Here is a 15654-nt window from a genome sequence, read left to right as displayed (position 1 = left end):
TTATATCTTTTGTTAATTTCAAAAACACACGTTTGTTGAATATTAATGCAATACAAATCCGTTAATCTTGAAAAAAATTTGTTTTTAGCAAAATTACAAATGAAAATAAAATTTCTTTTAAAATTACAGGCATTTAAAATATAAATTTCTGAATTGTTAGCAAGTTGAATTTATTGATAATGCGTTTTTTGTTCGGTATATGGCCGCAACTGAATAATGTGGCTATTGGGCAAAATTTGCGCTTCATTTGCTAGCGAATTAATTGCATAAGCGCGTGGAAAAACAGAAAATAGTGAAAGCTAGCAGCGGTCAAATGCGAGGTTTACAAAAAGTGAACATGTTTGTTATAAACCTTTTGACTGCCATGCTTTGCTTAAATGTTTACATATAAAAATTAAATATTAGTAAATACATGAAAATTATATAAAGAGTCGTACTACTAATAAATAATAAGTGAATGTTGACAAAACATGTATGTAAGTGGAAAAATATGCAGCTACTATATTAAAATAATACTACTATTGTATACCTACTTATTGCAAAAGTACTAAAAATCTTAAAAAAACATGAAAGGTCATACTACTACTAACTGTATGGATTAAAAGCATACACTTAAGAATCCAGTCAAAGTAACTTAAAAACAAAATTATATCCAAAAACTAAAGAAACCAATAAAATTTACATAAAACTTATTAATATGAAATGTATGTGCAAGCATTACAAATCTTATTATTTCATACAATTCTCTATTTTTCGTTTTGAAGTGAAAAGAAAAAAAAAAAACAAAAATCATTGCAAACAATTTATTATACTACTAATTATTAATTCTGATTATTACTTAAAAATTACTGTGTTTATTATTATAATTGTTGTATTTAAGTAAATATAATAGATATATGCATAAACAGTGTCTAAAGAAAATTAAATAAAGAAATATGAAAATAATTGGCATTTGCGTGAATTAACATTGATATGGCAACTTTTCGATTGCAGCCATTAAAGGCCAGGAAATGACGCTCGGCTGTGCCAACTGTCATTTGACAAGCAGTAATGAAAAGTGCAGAGGTTGTACAAAATAGCAACAAATGCAGCATATAATTAACAAAAATATGGTATTGCAAAGGGCTTAGGGCAGAGGAAGAGAGGGGGGCATAGTAAATTATACAACATTTGTTAGAAGAACATGCGGGTATGTTCAACAATGCATTATAATGCGCAACATACCATTTCAGAGTGAGCAGTGCCTTCAAAAATGCAAATATGGCAGTACTGCAAATGCAACGCGTTCTTAAACGTCATTTTTGTATCAAAAGTCGTGCATTATTTGCAGCAAAAATTTTCACACTGCCAATAAATACGCTAGTACAATGTCTGATGAAAAGTGGGTATTTAATTATTTATTTTAGCTTTTAATACAAAAAATGATGAAAAATACGATATTTAAACTTTATTTTATTATATTTCTTGGTTTTAGTGATTACTTTAGTACATCGGAGATAAAATTACGGCTCAGAGTCCGACTAAGCATGGAGAACGAGTTCACATCGGGAAGGAGGAAAAAGAGCGTGCTCTGGGCTAAGGTCGTAGATGAAGTAAAAAAAGTTAATAAAGATTTAAAAAAAGATAGCAACATCGCCCAGCGAAAATTTTCTAATTTACTCATCACATATAAGCGAATAAAAAAAAAGATATTAAACTTTTGATATTAAACTTTTGACAAGATATGTCCTTTTAAGCTTTACACGGTTTTTTTTTTTTTCTTAAATTTAATAAAAGACTATCGGTTTTTACATCGTCCATGACCAAACTTAGTAACAATTCCATTTTACTGCACCGCGCGTTCATAAATGCAACAAATCTATTTGCAATTTTTCAACAAATCTATCAGTTGCATGAATTGTCACATTGACAGTGCTGCCAGCGCTGCAAGTACTGCGCATTATAATGCGTTTCTGAACATAGCCTGCTTCACATCAAGTAAAGTCGTCTAGCGCTAGCATTGTGACAACCGGAAGGAGGTGTTCAAAATCTGTTGAGTCATTAAAATCACCCTGTTGTGATTAAAATCACTCTACGACAATTTGGGAATACTGCGACTATCCCATGCCTTCTTCACTCGCTGTCTTGTCTGCGCCATGCTGCTAGAAATTAATAATAAGTTCATTATTGGGTGGCAAACAGATAGACGGAACAGAGCAAAATAGACAATGAGTTATTCAAAATAAAAAAATATAAATCACCGAAGATTCACGTTAGTCAAAGATAAATATAAAATGTATTTTCAAGAACATGTTATTAGTGTCACCTTTTTGACGTATGTACATGTTTGTCCTACGAAGGCTTTGCAATAAAGCCAGAGGTGTGCAGTGCATCACCATATTCAGATATAACACAAAATTAACACTTTTAATAAGACTCATAAACTGGTAACAAAGAAAAAAGTATTATTTTTATTTTTATTTGCGTTTACACTATACATTAAAAAATTGACAGCAGTGAATTTTTTTAATGCAGATATTCAAATGAAGGCCTATAAAACAGAAATACTAATTAATGCGGTTAGAAGTAAAACAATTTTCGCTCTTGATTATTATAGCTATATTGTAATTATTACCAATAACACTTGTTATATAACACGGTGCTACAGTGAATCAGAACTTTTGAAGTGACATGATGAGCACTGTAGATCTAGCCGAGAACGACGTGGAACCGTGTTCAAAAAATTGTTAACACCCTCAATTTTTTTATTTATCGTTAAAAAACCGATTTTGGGTGTTTTCCGACACTTAAAAATTTGTAGCTCGTCTGCATTTTATCCGATTTCCAATCTTGAAACAGTTTTGTTGAGGTAAATGTTAGTCCTTCTGACGTATGTCTTCTATTTTTCACGCTAAGCTAAAATAACCACTGATTTTTCAACACAAAACTTAAATTTTAGTCAATGTTTCCAATTTTTGCGAGTTTAACGAGCTGTTGTCGATAATATTGAAATGAAAGGTTTATTTATTATTATTAATTATTATGTTTACTTAATACACTTAGGTAAGGTTAGGTTAGGTTAAGTTAGATGCACTTATGCTAAGTTTTAATAGGTCTTGAGCATTCAAGACTGATGACTTTTCACACTCATTAAATTGTACATGCTTACCAGCAAATTGCAAATTGTTCTGCTGTGTCATGCAAGCTTCCGTTGGTCAATTTGGATTAGGTAAGCTTGGGTTATAATGAGTTTTGATATGTTAGATGTATTCATAGTTATGTAAACTGTCTTTCAAAATTAGCCGCAATGAGCAGTAAAGCACTATCGGTCATGCGGTATTGTGTCGCAGTCTCGGTTCAGCTGGATTTTTAAAAATGTGGAATAAAACTTTTTGAAGTGAAAATCGTTGGGAGTGATTTGAGACTAGATGAAACGAAAAAGCGACACTACGAAGCGTTATATGTTGATATACGTATATATATGTGTGTGGCTGCGTACTGCTGAGCCACGCTAGTATATTGAGTATTGTAGTATGTATACTACACACTTGCTTTGGTGTTTAGTTCAAGCGTCGTACGTATGTATGTTTGTATGTATGCTAGTACGTATGTGTGCGCGCCTTTGTATTACGGAGCCATGGTGAGCGAGAAGGCATTATGTATACCTATACTACACTACCTAATACTTGCTTAGACCAAGCGTCCTACGAATGTTTGTGTGTATTTTAGTACGTCTGTGTAATATACGCGTTACGACGCTCATAATAGCAACCGCGTGTGCTGTATTGCGTCTGTATTTTTATATTCGTAAATATTTTCATTTTTAAATATTTACCGCAATTGCAGGCGGTGTTGCAATATACCACAATCTGACCAAATGACGGTGCTCGTATTGTAACTCCACAGATAGATTTGAATGCACAGCAACTAGAATCACTGTCTGTTCAGCTCTCTAAAGTGGGAGAAATATGTGCATGCGAAACCAGATTGGCAATGGAAAAACAGTTTTAATTGTGGCAATTTATATTTCACCGAATCAATCAATAAATAGCATCACGGAATTCATTCACGAAAATTTAATAAAGTACACAACCGGACTGGCTTCTGGTCTATCGGAGAACAAGCCGCCAAAATGGGCATCCCTCACAACACATACTGTCACAGTTGTAAACAACCGGAGAAAAAAGAAACAATCTTCCATTTTCTCTGTGAATGCCCTGCCCTTTGGAAGGACAGAATGTCAACCCTGGGCAAACCGCTGTTCGAGAGTCTCGAGCAGCTGTCTGGCTTAGACGTCAACAACCTAATAAGGTTCCTAAACCGCACAGACTGGATATAGTCCTGCTGTAAATAACTGTTAAACAATTTGGTAACGAGGATGTGGCAACAAAATGGTGCGGAAGCGCTAGTTGGATTCTGGATGAATCACCACTCTAACCAACCAACACAACCGGAAGTATCGCGGATACTTAGAAAAGATTACGATAAAGTTTCAATGATTTTAAGTGGCGATTTTAACGTAAATTTTGCATTGGACACAGCGGTTCCTTTAATTGACTTTCTCAATACAACATTCAATTTAAAAATGTGTAACAATCGCACTGAATCGACAACACGATCAAAAACAACAATTGACGCGGTATTTCAAAGATATGTTGACAACATCGAAACCAAAGCATTTGTATCATATTTTAGCTATCATAAGCCACTCGTATCATTTGTTGAAATTGAAAACATTGAGGATGAATAATAATAAAATGAAGAAAATAAAATATGAACTTTATAGCAATATTATAATGAACCTATAATTATCCCGCTCCTAATGCTGCTTCGTCTCATTCTCTCTCTGTTTGTTTTACGGAAGGTTTCACTTCTATCGCGTCTAACCGTTAGACTGGTATTTTGTTTTTTAAATCGTAATTTTTACAGTTTTCAATGCATGCAGATGAAAAATAGCTTATTTTGAGCACATTTTATTGGAGTTAAAAAATATGTATATATTTGTGGTACCCGTTGGAGAATAGTGGCCGAAAAATTGCATCACATTGAAAAAAAGTGAAAAAATTGCAAAAAACAGAGCTTGTTACTGAATATTTCTTTTGAACGTCAATCGTTCAATCTTAGAATTATATACATACATTCATAACGCACATACACTCCCCTTCCCAAGACCATATTGAAATAAAAAATCGGTTGAAAAATGGGTTAGTTATGCATTTTTACTTCATCAAAAACACCATAAATCGGGTTTTTAACAATAAATAAAAAATTTGAGAGTGTTTTGAATTTTCTAAACACAGTTTTGTGTTGTACTGGTCCTGACCTAAAACATGCAGCATATCACTTGAAGAGTTCTTTCGATTTTCTTTTATTTTGTAGCACCGTGTAATGTTTACAATTATTTATGTGCAAATTTTAAGATACAAAATTCAAAATAATGACCATAGGAGGAAATAAAATATTTAAAGTTGCATAACTCCTACAAGTGTTAGTGAAGTTAGAATAACACCCATTAACCTGCGGCAAGACGAGATGACATTCCATTTGATTGAAAGAGAGAACACGGAAGTAAATGTAAAAACAAAAAAAATGTGTATACAGCATTAATAACAATAAAGGCAAACAACACCTTATAAAATTATTCACAAAAACACAAATAAATAATTTAAATGGAAAGGAAGTAATAAATAAAATATTAAATAAATAAGACTTAATAAAACCTAAAGAACAGAAAACCAAGGGAAAATTTCTGTTTCAGTGGAAATAGTAACAGAAAAGGCCCATATGGTGATGCCACGAAATTGAAGGCGTGGCGATAAATGTCTTACAGGGTGTAAGATTTATATTTGTATATATATATATGTATATATGTATTGTGTATTCATATTTTTCTAGTGGAAATCACTGTACCTGTTCATCCATATTTCAGCCGGTTATAGTTTTTTGACGTGATAACGTCTTATAATTCGATTTAACAGGCTGCACGCACGAAAAAATGTGTCGTTACCTTGCTCATATGTAGTTACCTTGCTCATTAGTGTTACCTTGCTCATATGTAGTTACCTTGCTCATTAGTGTTACCTTGCTCATATTACTGTAACCTTGCTCATTAGTGTTACCTTGCTCATATTAGTGTTACCTTGCTCATTGCCGTTACCTTGCTCATTGCATTGAATGAACTGCAAGCGAAAGGGCGGAACGAACGACAAAGCAAACAAAGCAAACGAACGGCAACGTTCGACTCCTTGCTCTCTCCTACTTAAGTGAGCGTATATATGTATGTATGTATATGCGCAAATGTACATATATAAATTCACGTATTTGTATTTGCATATGCCTTCTTATTGATTATTATTAATTTGATTCACTTGAAGAATTTAAAATAAAACCAAGTTTGTTAATAATACCTGTTGTTTTAAGGTTATAATTATTAATTTTTTTATTATATATGAAGGAAAAAATGTATGGTAATATTTATCATATACCTTATAAGATATGTTGTCTATACTAATATTATAAAGAGGAAAACTTTGTTTGTTTGTAATGAATAGGCTCAAAACTACTGGACCGATTTTAAAAATTCTTTCACCATTCGAAAGCTACATCATCCACGAGTAACATGGATTATATTTTATTTTGGAAATAGGGCTCGAGATATAGGTCAAAACGTGGACCCGGGTAACCTTCGGATGTGTATGTACAATATGGGTATCAAATGGAAGCTGTTGGTGAATGCTTTAGTCCAGAGTATTTTTCATGCTGCTCCGTGACTAGGGTCTCGAGATGGAGACCAAAACGTGGACCCTAGAATGTGTTTGTACAATATGGATATCAAATTGAAGCTGTTGGTGAATGCTTTAGTACAGAGTATTTTTCATGCCGCTCCGTGACTGGGGTCTCGAGATATAGGTCAAAACGTGGACCCGGGTAACCTTTGGTTGTGTATGTACAATATGGGTATTAAATGAAAGCTGTTGATAAGTGCTTTAATACGGGGTAGTTTTCATACCTATTGATGACTAGGGTCTCGAAATATATGCCAAAACGTGGACCCGCCGTGTCTTTGAACCGAATTAAACCAAACTTACACACATTGTTAAGTAGGTATTGAAGATAATTTCCGTATAGTTTGAATACCTATTGGTAGATAGGGTCTCAAGATATAGGTCAAAACGTGGACCCGGGTAACCTTCGGACGTGTATGTACAATATGGGTATCAAATGAAAGCTGTTGGTGAATGCTTTAGTACAGAGTATTTTTCATGCCGCTCCGTGACTGGGGTCTCGAGATATAGGTCAAAACGTGGACCCGGCTAATTTTTGGTTGTGTATGTACAATATGGGTATCAAATGAAAGCTGTTGATAAGTGCTTTAATACGGGGTAATTTGTTATGTTATGTTATGTTATGTAATGTAATGTAATGTAATGTAATGTAATGTAATGTTATGTTATGTTATGTTATGTTATGTTATGTTATGTTATGTTATGTTATGTTATGTTTTGTTATGTTATGTTATGTTATGTTATGTTATGTTATGTTATGTTATGTTATGTTTTGTTATGTTATGTTATGTTATGTTATGTTATGTTATGTTAAAGTATATTATGTTATGTTAATGTTAACTCATTCTGTATATCCATACAAAATATCTATCAAACAAATAAAATTAAAATTTTCTTTTGAAAATGCAACCATTCAATCAGTATTTTCTTATGACGTTATCACGTTAAACTATCGTCAGTAAACCGACTTTACAGACAACCTCTTTTTTATACTGCGCGATATCTTAAACGGTTATATACAGTTACAATTAAAAAAAAATGTTTTTTTTTCTTTTATTTTATATTCTTAATGTACTTACATATATTTAAGGATACACACAGAAAATTTAATATCGTGCCGGTGAATATTTGAAAAACATTTTTTTATCCTATGTAAAGTGCTTTTCAAACTTTAAACGCGTTTTTCTCAAAATGGTGTTTTCAAAGTCGGTGACCAACATTACTCGAATATGGCTAAACTGATTGTCTCAAAATTTAACACGAGTTTCGTAAATATATTTTTTGGTAATTAGTAGAAGATTTTTCTCACCGAAAAATATTTTTTTTATAAATAATTTAAGGCCGAAATTTTGGTCAAAAATCGATTTTTTTTTTGAGAAACCGTCATTTTGTCAAAAAACAAAAAAATGATTCCTTCGATTAATTACTAGATTTGACATTACTTTAACGAAATCTGTTTGGGTGTTTAATTTCTGTGGATCCAGTTCAGAAATATAGCGGCCACCGCAAAACGTTTTTTTGAGAGGAGCTCCCGGAGATCAGCTGTAGCTCTTTTCCAAATAAATATTTTTACTAATACTAAGTCTTAAAAGTTAACGTAATATGTGTACAAATTTTTAGATCAATAAATTTAAAAGCTTTCTCAGAAAAAATTCTGGAAAATTCGCTCTTTTTCGGCCTTTTAACTGCATATAACCCCTTAAAAACTCTCGTAAAAACTTTTTTGGGCAAATTCTGTAAAGAGGCAATTTTTAGGCGTATGAAGGAAGGTCCCGACCGGCCTGCCGGAAAACGTCCAAAGTTGTTCTATCTGTCCTAGTTGTGTTCTGTGTTACGTTGTTGCCTTTTTGTTGAATTAATGAACCCGCGTAATTAACCGATATTTAAGTGTGAAACATTTAATTTATATCACTGTTATGATACTTTAGTTATACAGTTGTATTGAACAACAAAAATAATTAAACGTTTAGCCCATTCATCTCCGGTTATTTCAATTTTCAAGGAGATATTCTGCGGCTATTTTGAAATATGCCATCTGGTCACTCTACAACTCTGAACAACAGCTGTGAGTCAAAACAACAAAACACAATTAAGTTTATGTTGTCACTCTACGAAGAAAGTGTTTTTAACAATTCTTCAATCATTTGCAAGTATATCCTGAAGCCATGGAAAAATTGGAAGCTTTGAAAATGTCATCAATGCGGCCACGTACAAACATTCTTGATCGACCACTGTCCAAGGGCAAAACAGAGGTATCCCAAAGCATCGTAGCATTGCTATTTAGTGAAATTGTGCAGTACTGCCAAAGCCAAGTGAGCACTGTGCAAGAACTACAAAACAGGTGCGCTTACCGTTCATATTTTCCTTGAATATCATATTCTATTATCCTGGTTTTTATGTTCCCTTGAAAAGGTTGCATGAGCTTGGCCAAGACGTGGGCACACGCGTTATTGATTTATATTTTGTGCGTGAACGCAATGCTAAACGTGAAACAAAGTTGACACAAATGCTATTGTTTGTGAAAACAACTGTTTGGAAGAATTTATTTGGCAAAGAAGCTGAGAAGCTAGAGCATGCAAATGATGATGAACGCACATATTATATTATTGAAAAGGAGCCGCTGGTGAATACATTCATAAGTGTGCCTAAAGACAAGAGTACATTGAACTGTGCAAATTTCACGGCTGGCATTGTGGAGGCGGTGCTAACGCATTGTGGATTTGTGAGTATAATAATGAAGTAAAATATGAACTTGAATTCATATATTTAATTTGGATTCTTATTGTAGCCTTGCAAAGTGTCGGCGCATTGGCATAAGGGCACAACGTACATGGTCAAGTTCGAAGATTACGTTATTGCACGTGACAAGCAATTGGAAGAGAAGTAAATCTTTTCGCAGTTTTATTTTTAAATTGATTATAATCTTGTGTTCGAATTTCCATATAATTATACTAAGAATATTCGTTAATAAAAGCATATGCACTCATTTCCAACTCGACCATTTTATTTCTGTTAAACCAGTTTCATTACTGGCTTTCAGTCATCCGACTTAAATGAATTTGAATTGACGATCTTTGTATGCTACTTGTCCAGTGCGGTACTTTTGTTCACGGCCATCACGTTCTGATTTCAAAGCCCAAGCATAGAGGACAATAGGCAGTACGACTGAGAAGAAGCCGGCGCGGAAAGCCACACCAGTTGGCTTGAAGTGTTCAAAGTTGGAAACACGCATCGATTGGAAACGCGCCAAACCAGCATCGAACTGTAAGCAAGGAACATATCATTTAATTAGCTTAGTACGTCAAATAAATATCTCGGCTGTTGATGACATAACAACGCGCAAATAGTTAATATATTTACCAAAGTACCACCTTCGCCTGTGGCATGTCTGTGGGGATTCGAAATCTGTTTCAAGTATTCGGCACGCAATTTTGATGTCTGTTCATGTTTGCGGCGTAGGAAATCCTTCTCCGTTGTTGATAATTCAGGCATTTTTGCGGATTGTTTTCGTTTTGATACACACGGTGAAGTACAATTAATTCACCTACCGAATTTTTGCCGTCAAAGTGAAATGTCAAAGTTTTGGCATATGCTTATGTGTTGGCAATATTGCAAAGTATGTTTTTGTAATAGATTAGTGTCAGCCGATCGGAAGTTGTTAATTTTCAGGGGTTCCGGAAACTTTTGTAGGTTTTTCTTAAATGTAATGCACTTATTTGAAAAAGCTGAAGGGCAGTTGAGTAAATGTAGTTGTATGTTAACAGTGAGTAGATTACTCTATGCTTTTGATTATGCTTTAATGATATTTTCCAAATGTACAAGGTATCAGACGGCGGTCACCGTAGTCAAATGAAACTATGTACAATTACAATTAAGGGCTAGGGTACGAAATTCACCGTGGAAATGAAAGAACTCGTTTTTACCAATGCGGTCGCTCCTCGGTAGGTCATTGAAAACTTCCGAGTGTATTTCTGCCATGAAGATGCTTCGCATGCAAAACCATCAGACGTTGAAAGGGGTAAGAAACTGCAGTCCCTTCATTTATGGCTCACCACCATGGCACACCCAATAAAGCATATACGCACAATTAGATATACATATACATATATGCATATAAGGGGACGTTGCCTTAGCAAATAAGCAGCATTGGAAAATTTGTGCAACAATAAAGAAGGATACATTGCAATCTTAGGAAGCTTAGCTTAGTCAATTTACATACACATAACTGTCGAAGCTTTAAAAAAGTATTTACCCCACTGAAAAAAAAAGATTATATTTAGAGGTTATAAAGAAATTGACCTGATTGTGATGTTCTAAATTATGCAGCGCCTGTCTGGTCGTTTCGCACAATGCCCCAGTCAAGGAGGGAGTGACTGTATTCACGAACATACGTCAAGCACGAACGCGTGAGGTAAAACCTCTACACCATTTCAAACAGACGACAAGTCGATTTCGAGTAACGATATTGCAACTTTCCGATGCGCCATTGGTCATAAAGCAATGCAGGCTATCGATAGCGTATAACCCCAACACGCAATTAGGAAACGAACCTGGACGCAGGTACCTGGTGTGTCTAAAAGGCATAAACAAGGCTCCATCATGATGAAATGCTTTTAGCAGTTCCAGGGTGGAATCAGCTGACAGGGGAGGAATGTTATAGGGTTAGCGGGGGAAAAGAAGTCAAGGAGCACAACAAAATGCTCAAAAACCGTACTACAATGACGGGATCCAGGACAAAACACATTTACAACTTCTGGACCGGACAGTATACAGACAAATACTAAACGACATTCATCGGGAGACACTTACCCCCTTCCTAAACAACCGAGCTCTGAATGCAATCACCACTATTGCAGACGAAGAGCTTCAGCTGCTCCGCGAGAACCGCGTAACCTTGGCCCAGTTGCGTTCTGGATACTGTAGCAGGTTAAACGCCTACTTATAGACTACTTCAACCTTATAACAGATCCCGCCATACCCAATAAATGTCCAGCATGTGAAGCTACACCGTACGACAGTAATCACTTATTCACGTGCCCTATCGAACCTGCTCACCTAAAACCCCTCTCCCTCTGTACCCAACCTGTCGAAGCAGCACTTTTTCTGGGTCTACCGTTAGATGAGCTAGACGAAGACGATGTAGTTACCGCACTGACAGGGTTTAATAAGCTACTATAAAAACAACAACAACAATGTGATTTTTTGTTGTTCTAGTACATTTTTAATGCCGATGTAGAGGAATAAATTCATGTCGTTTCAGTAGCTTACAAATCAATCGAAGCGTTCCAGCTACTATGCCTGATATATTGTGATGATCTGTATAGCATTTTGACGCAAATATTTCAGGAAAATCTATGAGACGTTTTTTCCAATTCGTATTAAAGCTGAATCACCATTTGGAATATTGTCAAAATGCACATTTGTAAGTGTATGCGTAAAATCGACCTGCATAGAAAACACTTCAGTGAGCAAATAAATTTATCAACTAAGCAAATGCACATGCACAGTAGCCGGCGAAAGGACATCAAAGCGCCATATAATGAAAAAAGCAAACAACACATAGCCATGTGAAGCAACATCCTCCACCCCTATGTGCTGACTTATTTTCCATCATCACGCGCGCACCAGCGTACAAATTCTAAACAGCATTTAGTGTTGGAAGTAAGGGGCGGTGGCTGTATTATGCATGTCTATCACAAGGCACGGGCGCATGTTGCCAGCAAAAGAATAATATGTATGCCTAAAACAGAAAAGAAAAAAATGAAAAAGTCGATGCCAAGTGATGAGAAACTGAAGACTGCGCATGTGCAGCAAAATGTTATGCGCAGATTTGCGATTATTGACTGACTGGCTGCTCGTACAACGGCGAACATATAGAGGATGACTGCGGCAGCTGCTTCGGTTGCTAGTAGGTTTATTGTTGTTGTTGCCGCTGCCATTGCCACTGCTGTCGTTGGACTTTTCTAGGCACCGCGGAAGTGGTGAGCGCGTTGTTGTGAGTTATTATTGTTGTGACATAAACTACCCTTGACTTAATTTCACATACATATTCTCCACTTGAATGTTTTTGCATTTTTGCAGAAAAGTATTGAATTTGGTGTGAAAATTTGTAGGATGGTACGTCTATGATTTGTGGTTCATTTTTAAGGTTTTTGAGTGTGGGTGCTTTAAGGTGAAATATTTAAATTTAATATGATTTATATTTTAGTAATGAACAAATTGAATGAAAGTCATGCAAAGGAGGAAGAAACTGATAATAGTTGGAAGACCGTTACGTGTGCATACATACATCCAAATAATTCGTCAATGCCTGTATGTGTTAAGTTTAAGTTGCCTTACTCGGTGATTACTTGTATTAGCGTAAAGGCGGTAGATATATGTATGTACTTAGATGAACATACATACATATAAATGTACATATGCTAAAATTCACATGTTTATATACTTAATTCTGCCATAAGTTCTGTTACAAGTTAAGTCCTTTATAGATATGAAATTATATGTGTATAGATATATTGTATAATTGCCGCGTACACCCTTTTTGGGTGTATGGCCGAGCTCCTCCTCCTATTTGTGGTGTGCGTCTTGATGTCGTTCCACAGTTTTAAGCCGACTCCGAACGGCAGATATTTTTATGAGGAGCTTTTTCATGGCACAAATACACTCGGAGGTTTGCCATTGCCGATTCCACCGAGATTCGTACTTATGTTCTCTCTGTGAATTCCGAATGGTAGTCTCGCACCAGCCCATTCGGCTACGGCGGCCGCGAAATTATAATACTTTTTTTTAATGAAATTAGTTTTATTTAATAATATATAATAAATAAATAAAAAAAAACTACTTACATCTGTTGAGTCGAATTTTCTTCGAGCGCGTTGTCAAAAGTTGACCAGTTGAGCGACGGAAGGCTTTCATGTGGAGATCATCTCTAATTAGTCTTGACATGGATTTGCTCCATACATTCATTCACCTGGACATGATTTTCTCTCCGGCCTCCGAGTCAGCTCTGACAAAACGGAGCTGGTGCTATTTACCGGAATATATAAAACTCCACCCTTTCGACTTCCCAAATTAAACAACCACGTTCCCCCGCTTTCATCGGAAGTTAGGTATCTTGGAGTGATATTTGACTCCAAACTCCATTGGAAGCTACACATTGAAAATCGGGTAAAGTAGGCCTTTTAGACCTTTTTAGGTAAAGTATAGCCTTTTACTCCTACAAATCTATGTTCGGTAAAAAATGGGAACTCAAGCCACTGGTCGTGGTGTGGATGTACAACGCAGTGGTTTTGCCAATTTTAACGCATGGATGCCTGGTTTGGTGGGATGCTCTTCGGAAGGGCTATAATGTCACTAAACTGGGGAGGCTGCAAAGGACTGCATACATTGGCATCACCGGAGCATGTAAAACCTGCCCCAGTGCTGCCCTGAAAGTCGTTTTGCACTTACTTCCCAACGACTTTTACGTTACAGGTATTTCCATCGCAGCTCAAAGTGCAATCAGCTTAAAGGAAGTTGGCCTCTCGAGGCAATCTGTCAAGGGACATGGTAGCATTTGAGGGCGGTTAACACTGTATTTCTGCGAACTTCGAACAGATCTCTCTATCCGCAAACTAGAGTTTGAGGGTCGTGCTTGGGCAATCTTTCCAAATAAGCAGGATTAGATCGAGGGGAAATCTGCACCGAAGCTCGCACCTCACCACATTTGGTCTCCTCGCCATTCAATTTACAAACTCGTAGCTATGTTTACCGGTCACTCGACGATCGGCACACATGCGAAAAAGCTAGGGTTGCCATTTAACCCCCATTGCAGAAGCTGTGGGGACCTTTCAGAGAAGGATACTGTTGAGCACTTTCTCTGTAAATGTTCGGGTTTGGCAGCGAGACGATTAAGGTCACTGGGTGCTCCTTTCTTCGACAGCCTGGGGCAGTGCGCCAACCTACATAAATCCCATCAATCTTCTCCATTACATCAAAAGCTCTGGCTGGCTGTAGATATCTTCCGGTTGGAGGTCTCATAATGGTATGGAAGCGGCGCTTTAGTGCTACTTGTTGAGTGCCAGTTCAACCACTTCAACCATTTCACCTATCTACCTGCACGATTTTCTGCTTTCTAAAGGGATTTCTGCGAATTCTATCTCGAACGGCTTTTATGGCTGCACTGATTCGAACCACGCGAGGCCGACTTCTTTTTGGGTCTGTCACTTCAGACATTTGGGAAATACGATTGATCGTGCGGTAAACAAACATTCTCGAAATATTTTCAGGAATTTGTAAATCTCACTTGCACTTTTACCGCATTTATGTAATATTATGGTTATTGTTGTTGTAGCAACTTGCTAAATCCTGTAAGTGCGATGTAGTTGCCGATTGTCTTCGTCTAACTCATCTAACGGTAGACCCAAAAAACCTGGTGTTTCGACAGGTTGGGCCCAGACTGAGAGGGGTGTTAGGCGAGTAGGTTGGATGGGGCATATGAAAAGGTGGTTATGTTCGAGGATGTCGGGGTAAATTCTGGAGTTAAGTAGGAGTTTAGTCTGCTACAGTATCCTGAAAGTAATTGTGTCAAAGTTACGCTGGTCTCTTGGGGTAGCTGAAGCTCTTCATTTGTTGTGGGTGGTGGTTAGACTCCGATTACGACATTCACAGGTCGGGAGTTTAGGAAGGTGGTAAGTGTCGGTAAGGTAAGTGGCGGCCGCTATAGCAGAATGGGTTGGGTCCATATCTTTGTTGAAGAGATGCCTCTTGCCCTGCCTGGGAGACGGTTCAAGTTCTAGCAGGTGTCTACAGTGGAAACCTGCGGTGACACCCGAGTAGAAACTGTTTGCTGAATATTTTGCGGCGCTTCTTGACTGGGAATAATATTATGGTTGTTGTTGTTGTTGTCGTT

At 36.5% G+C, this 15654-nt stretch overlaps 2 protein-coding genes across 2 annotated transcripts; one reads left to right on the top strand and one right to left on the bottom strand.

The window, feature by feature from the left end:
- The first annotated feature begins 8823 nt into the window (after nucleotides 1-8823).
- Nucleotides 8824-9757, top strand: LOC128865998 (trafficking protein particle complex subunit 5). Its single transcript, XM_054106450.1, has 3 exons — nucleotides 8824-9105; nucleotides 9177-9486; nucleotides 9553-9757. The coding sequence occupies exons 1-3, from the start codon at nucleotides 8930-8932 to the stop codon at nucleotides 9649-9651; spliced, it is 585 nt and encodes a 194-aa protein (XP_053962425.1). The 5' UTR covers nucleotides 8824-8929; the 3' UTR covers nucleotides 9652-9757.
- On the bottom strand, nucleotides 9749-10331 carry LOC128865999 (uncharacterized). Its single transcript, XM_054106451.1, has 2 exons — nucleotides 10125-10331; nucleotides 9749-10026 (listed from the first exon to the last, which is right to left on the bottom strand). The coding sequence occupies exons 1-2, from the start codon at nucleotides 10254-10256 to the stop codon at nucleotides 9814-9816; spliced, it is 345 nt and encodes a 114-aa protein (XP_053962426.1). The 5' UTR covers nucleotides 10257-10331; the 3' UTR covers nucleotides 9749-9813.
- Between the last annotated feature and the right edge of the window lie 5323 nt (nucleotides 10332-15654).

The sequence above is a fragment of the Anastrepha ludens genome, chromosome 6 (genome assembly GCF_028408465.1).
Source record: "Anastrepha ludens isolate Willacy chromosome 6, idAnaLude1.1, whole genome shotgun sequence".
Lineage (NCBI taxonomy): Eukaryota > Metazoa > Arthropoda > Insecta > Diptera > Tephritidae > Anastrepha > Anastrepha ludens.
This window is presented reverse-complemented; position numbering and strand designations above follow the sequence as displayed.

What these genes read in the sequence shown, in the direction of transcription:
- LOC128865998 (XM_054106450.1), top strand. Translation starts at nt 8,930, where the DNA reads ATGGAAAAATTGGAAGCTTTGAAAATGTCATCAATGCGGCCACGTACA. An exon ending in GTGCAAGAACTACAAAACAG is followed by an intron (nt 9,106 to 9,176) that starts GTGCGCTTACCG and finishes TCCCTTGAAAAG; the next exon opens with GTTGCATGAGCTTGGCCAAG. An exon ending in TGCTAACGCATTGTGGATTT is followed by an intron (nt 9,487 to 9,552) that starts GTGAGTATAATA and finishes TTCTTATTGTAG; the next exon opens with CCTTGCAAAGTGTCGGCGCA.
- LOC128865999 (XM_054106451.1), bottom strand. Translation starts at nt 10,256, where the DNA reads ATGCCTGAATTATCAACAACGGAGAAGGATTTCCTACGCCGCAAACAT. An exon ending in CAGGCGAAGGTGGTACTTTG is followed by an intron (nt 10,027 to 10,124) that starts GTAAATATATTA and finishes CCTTGCTTACAG; the next exon opens with TTCGATGCTGGTTTGGCGCG.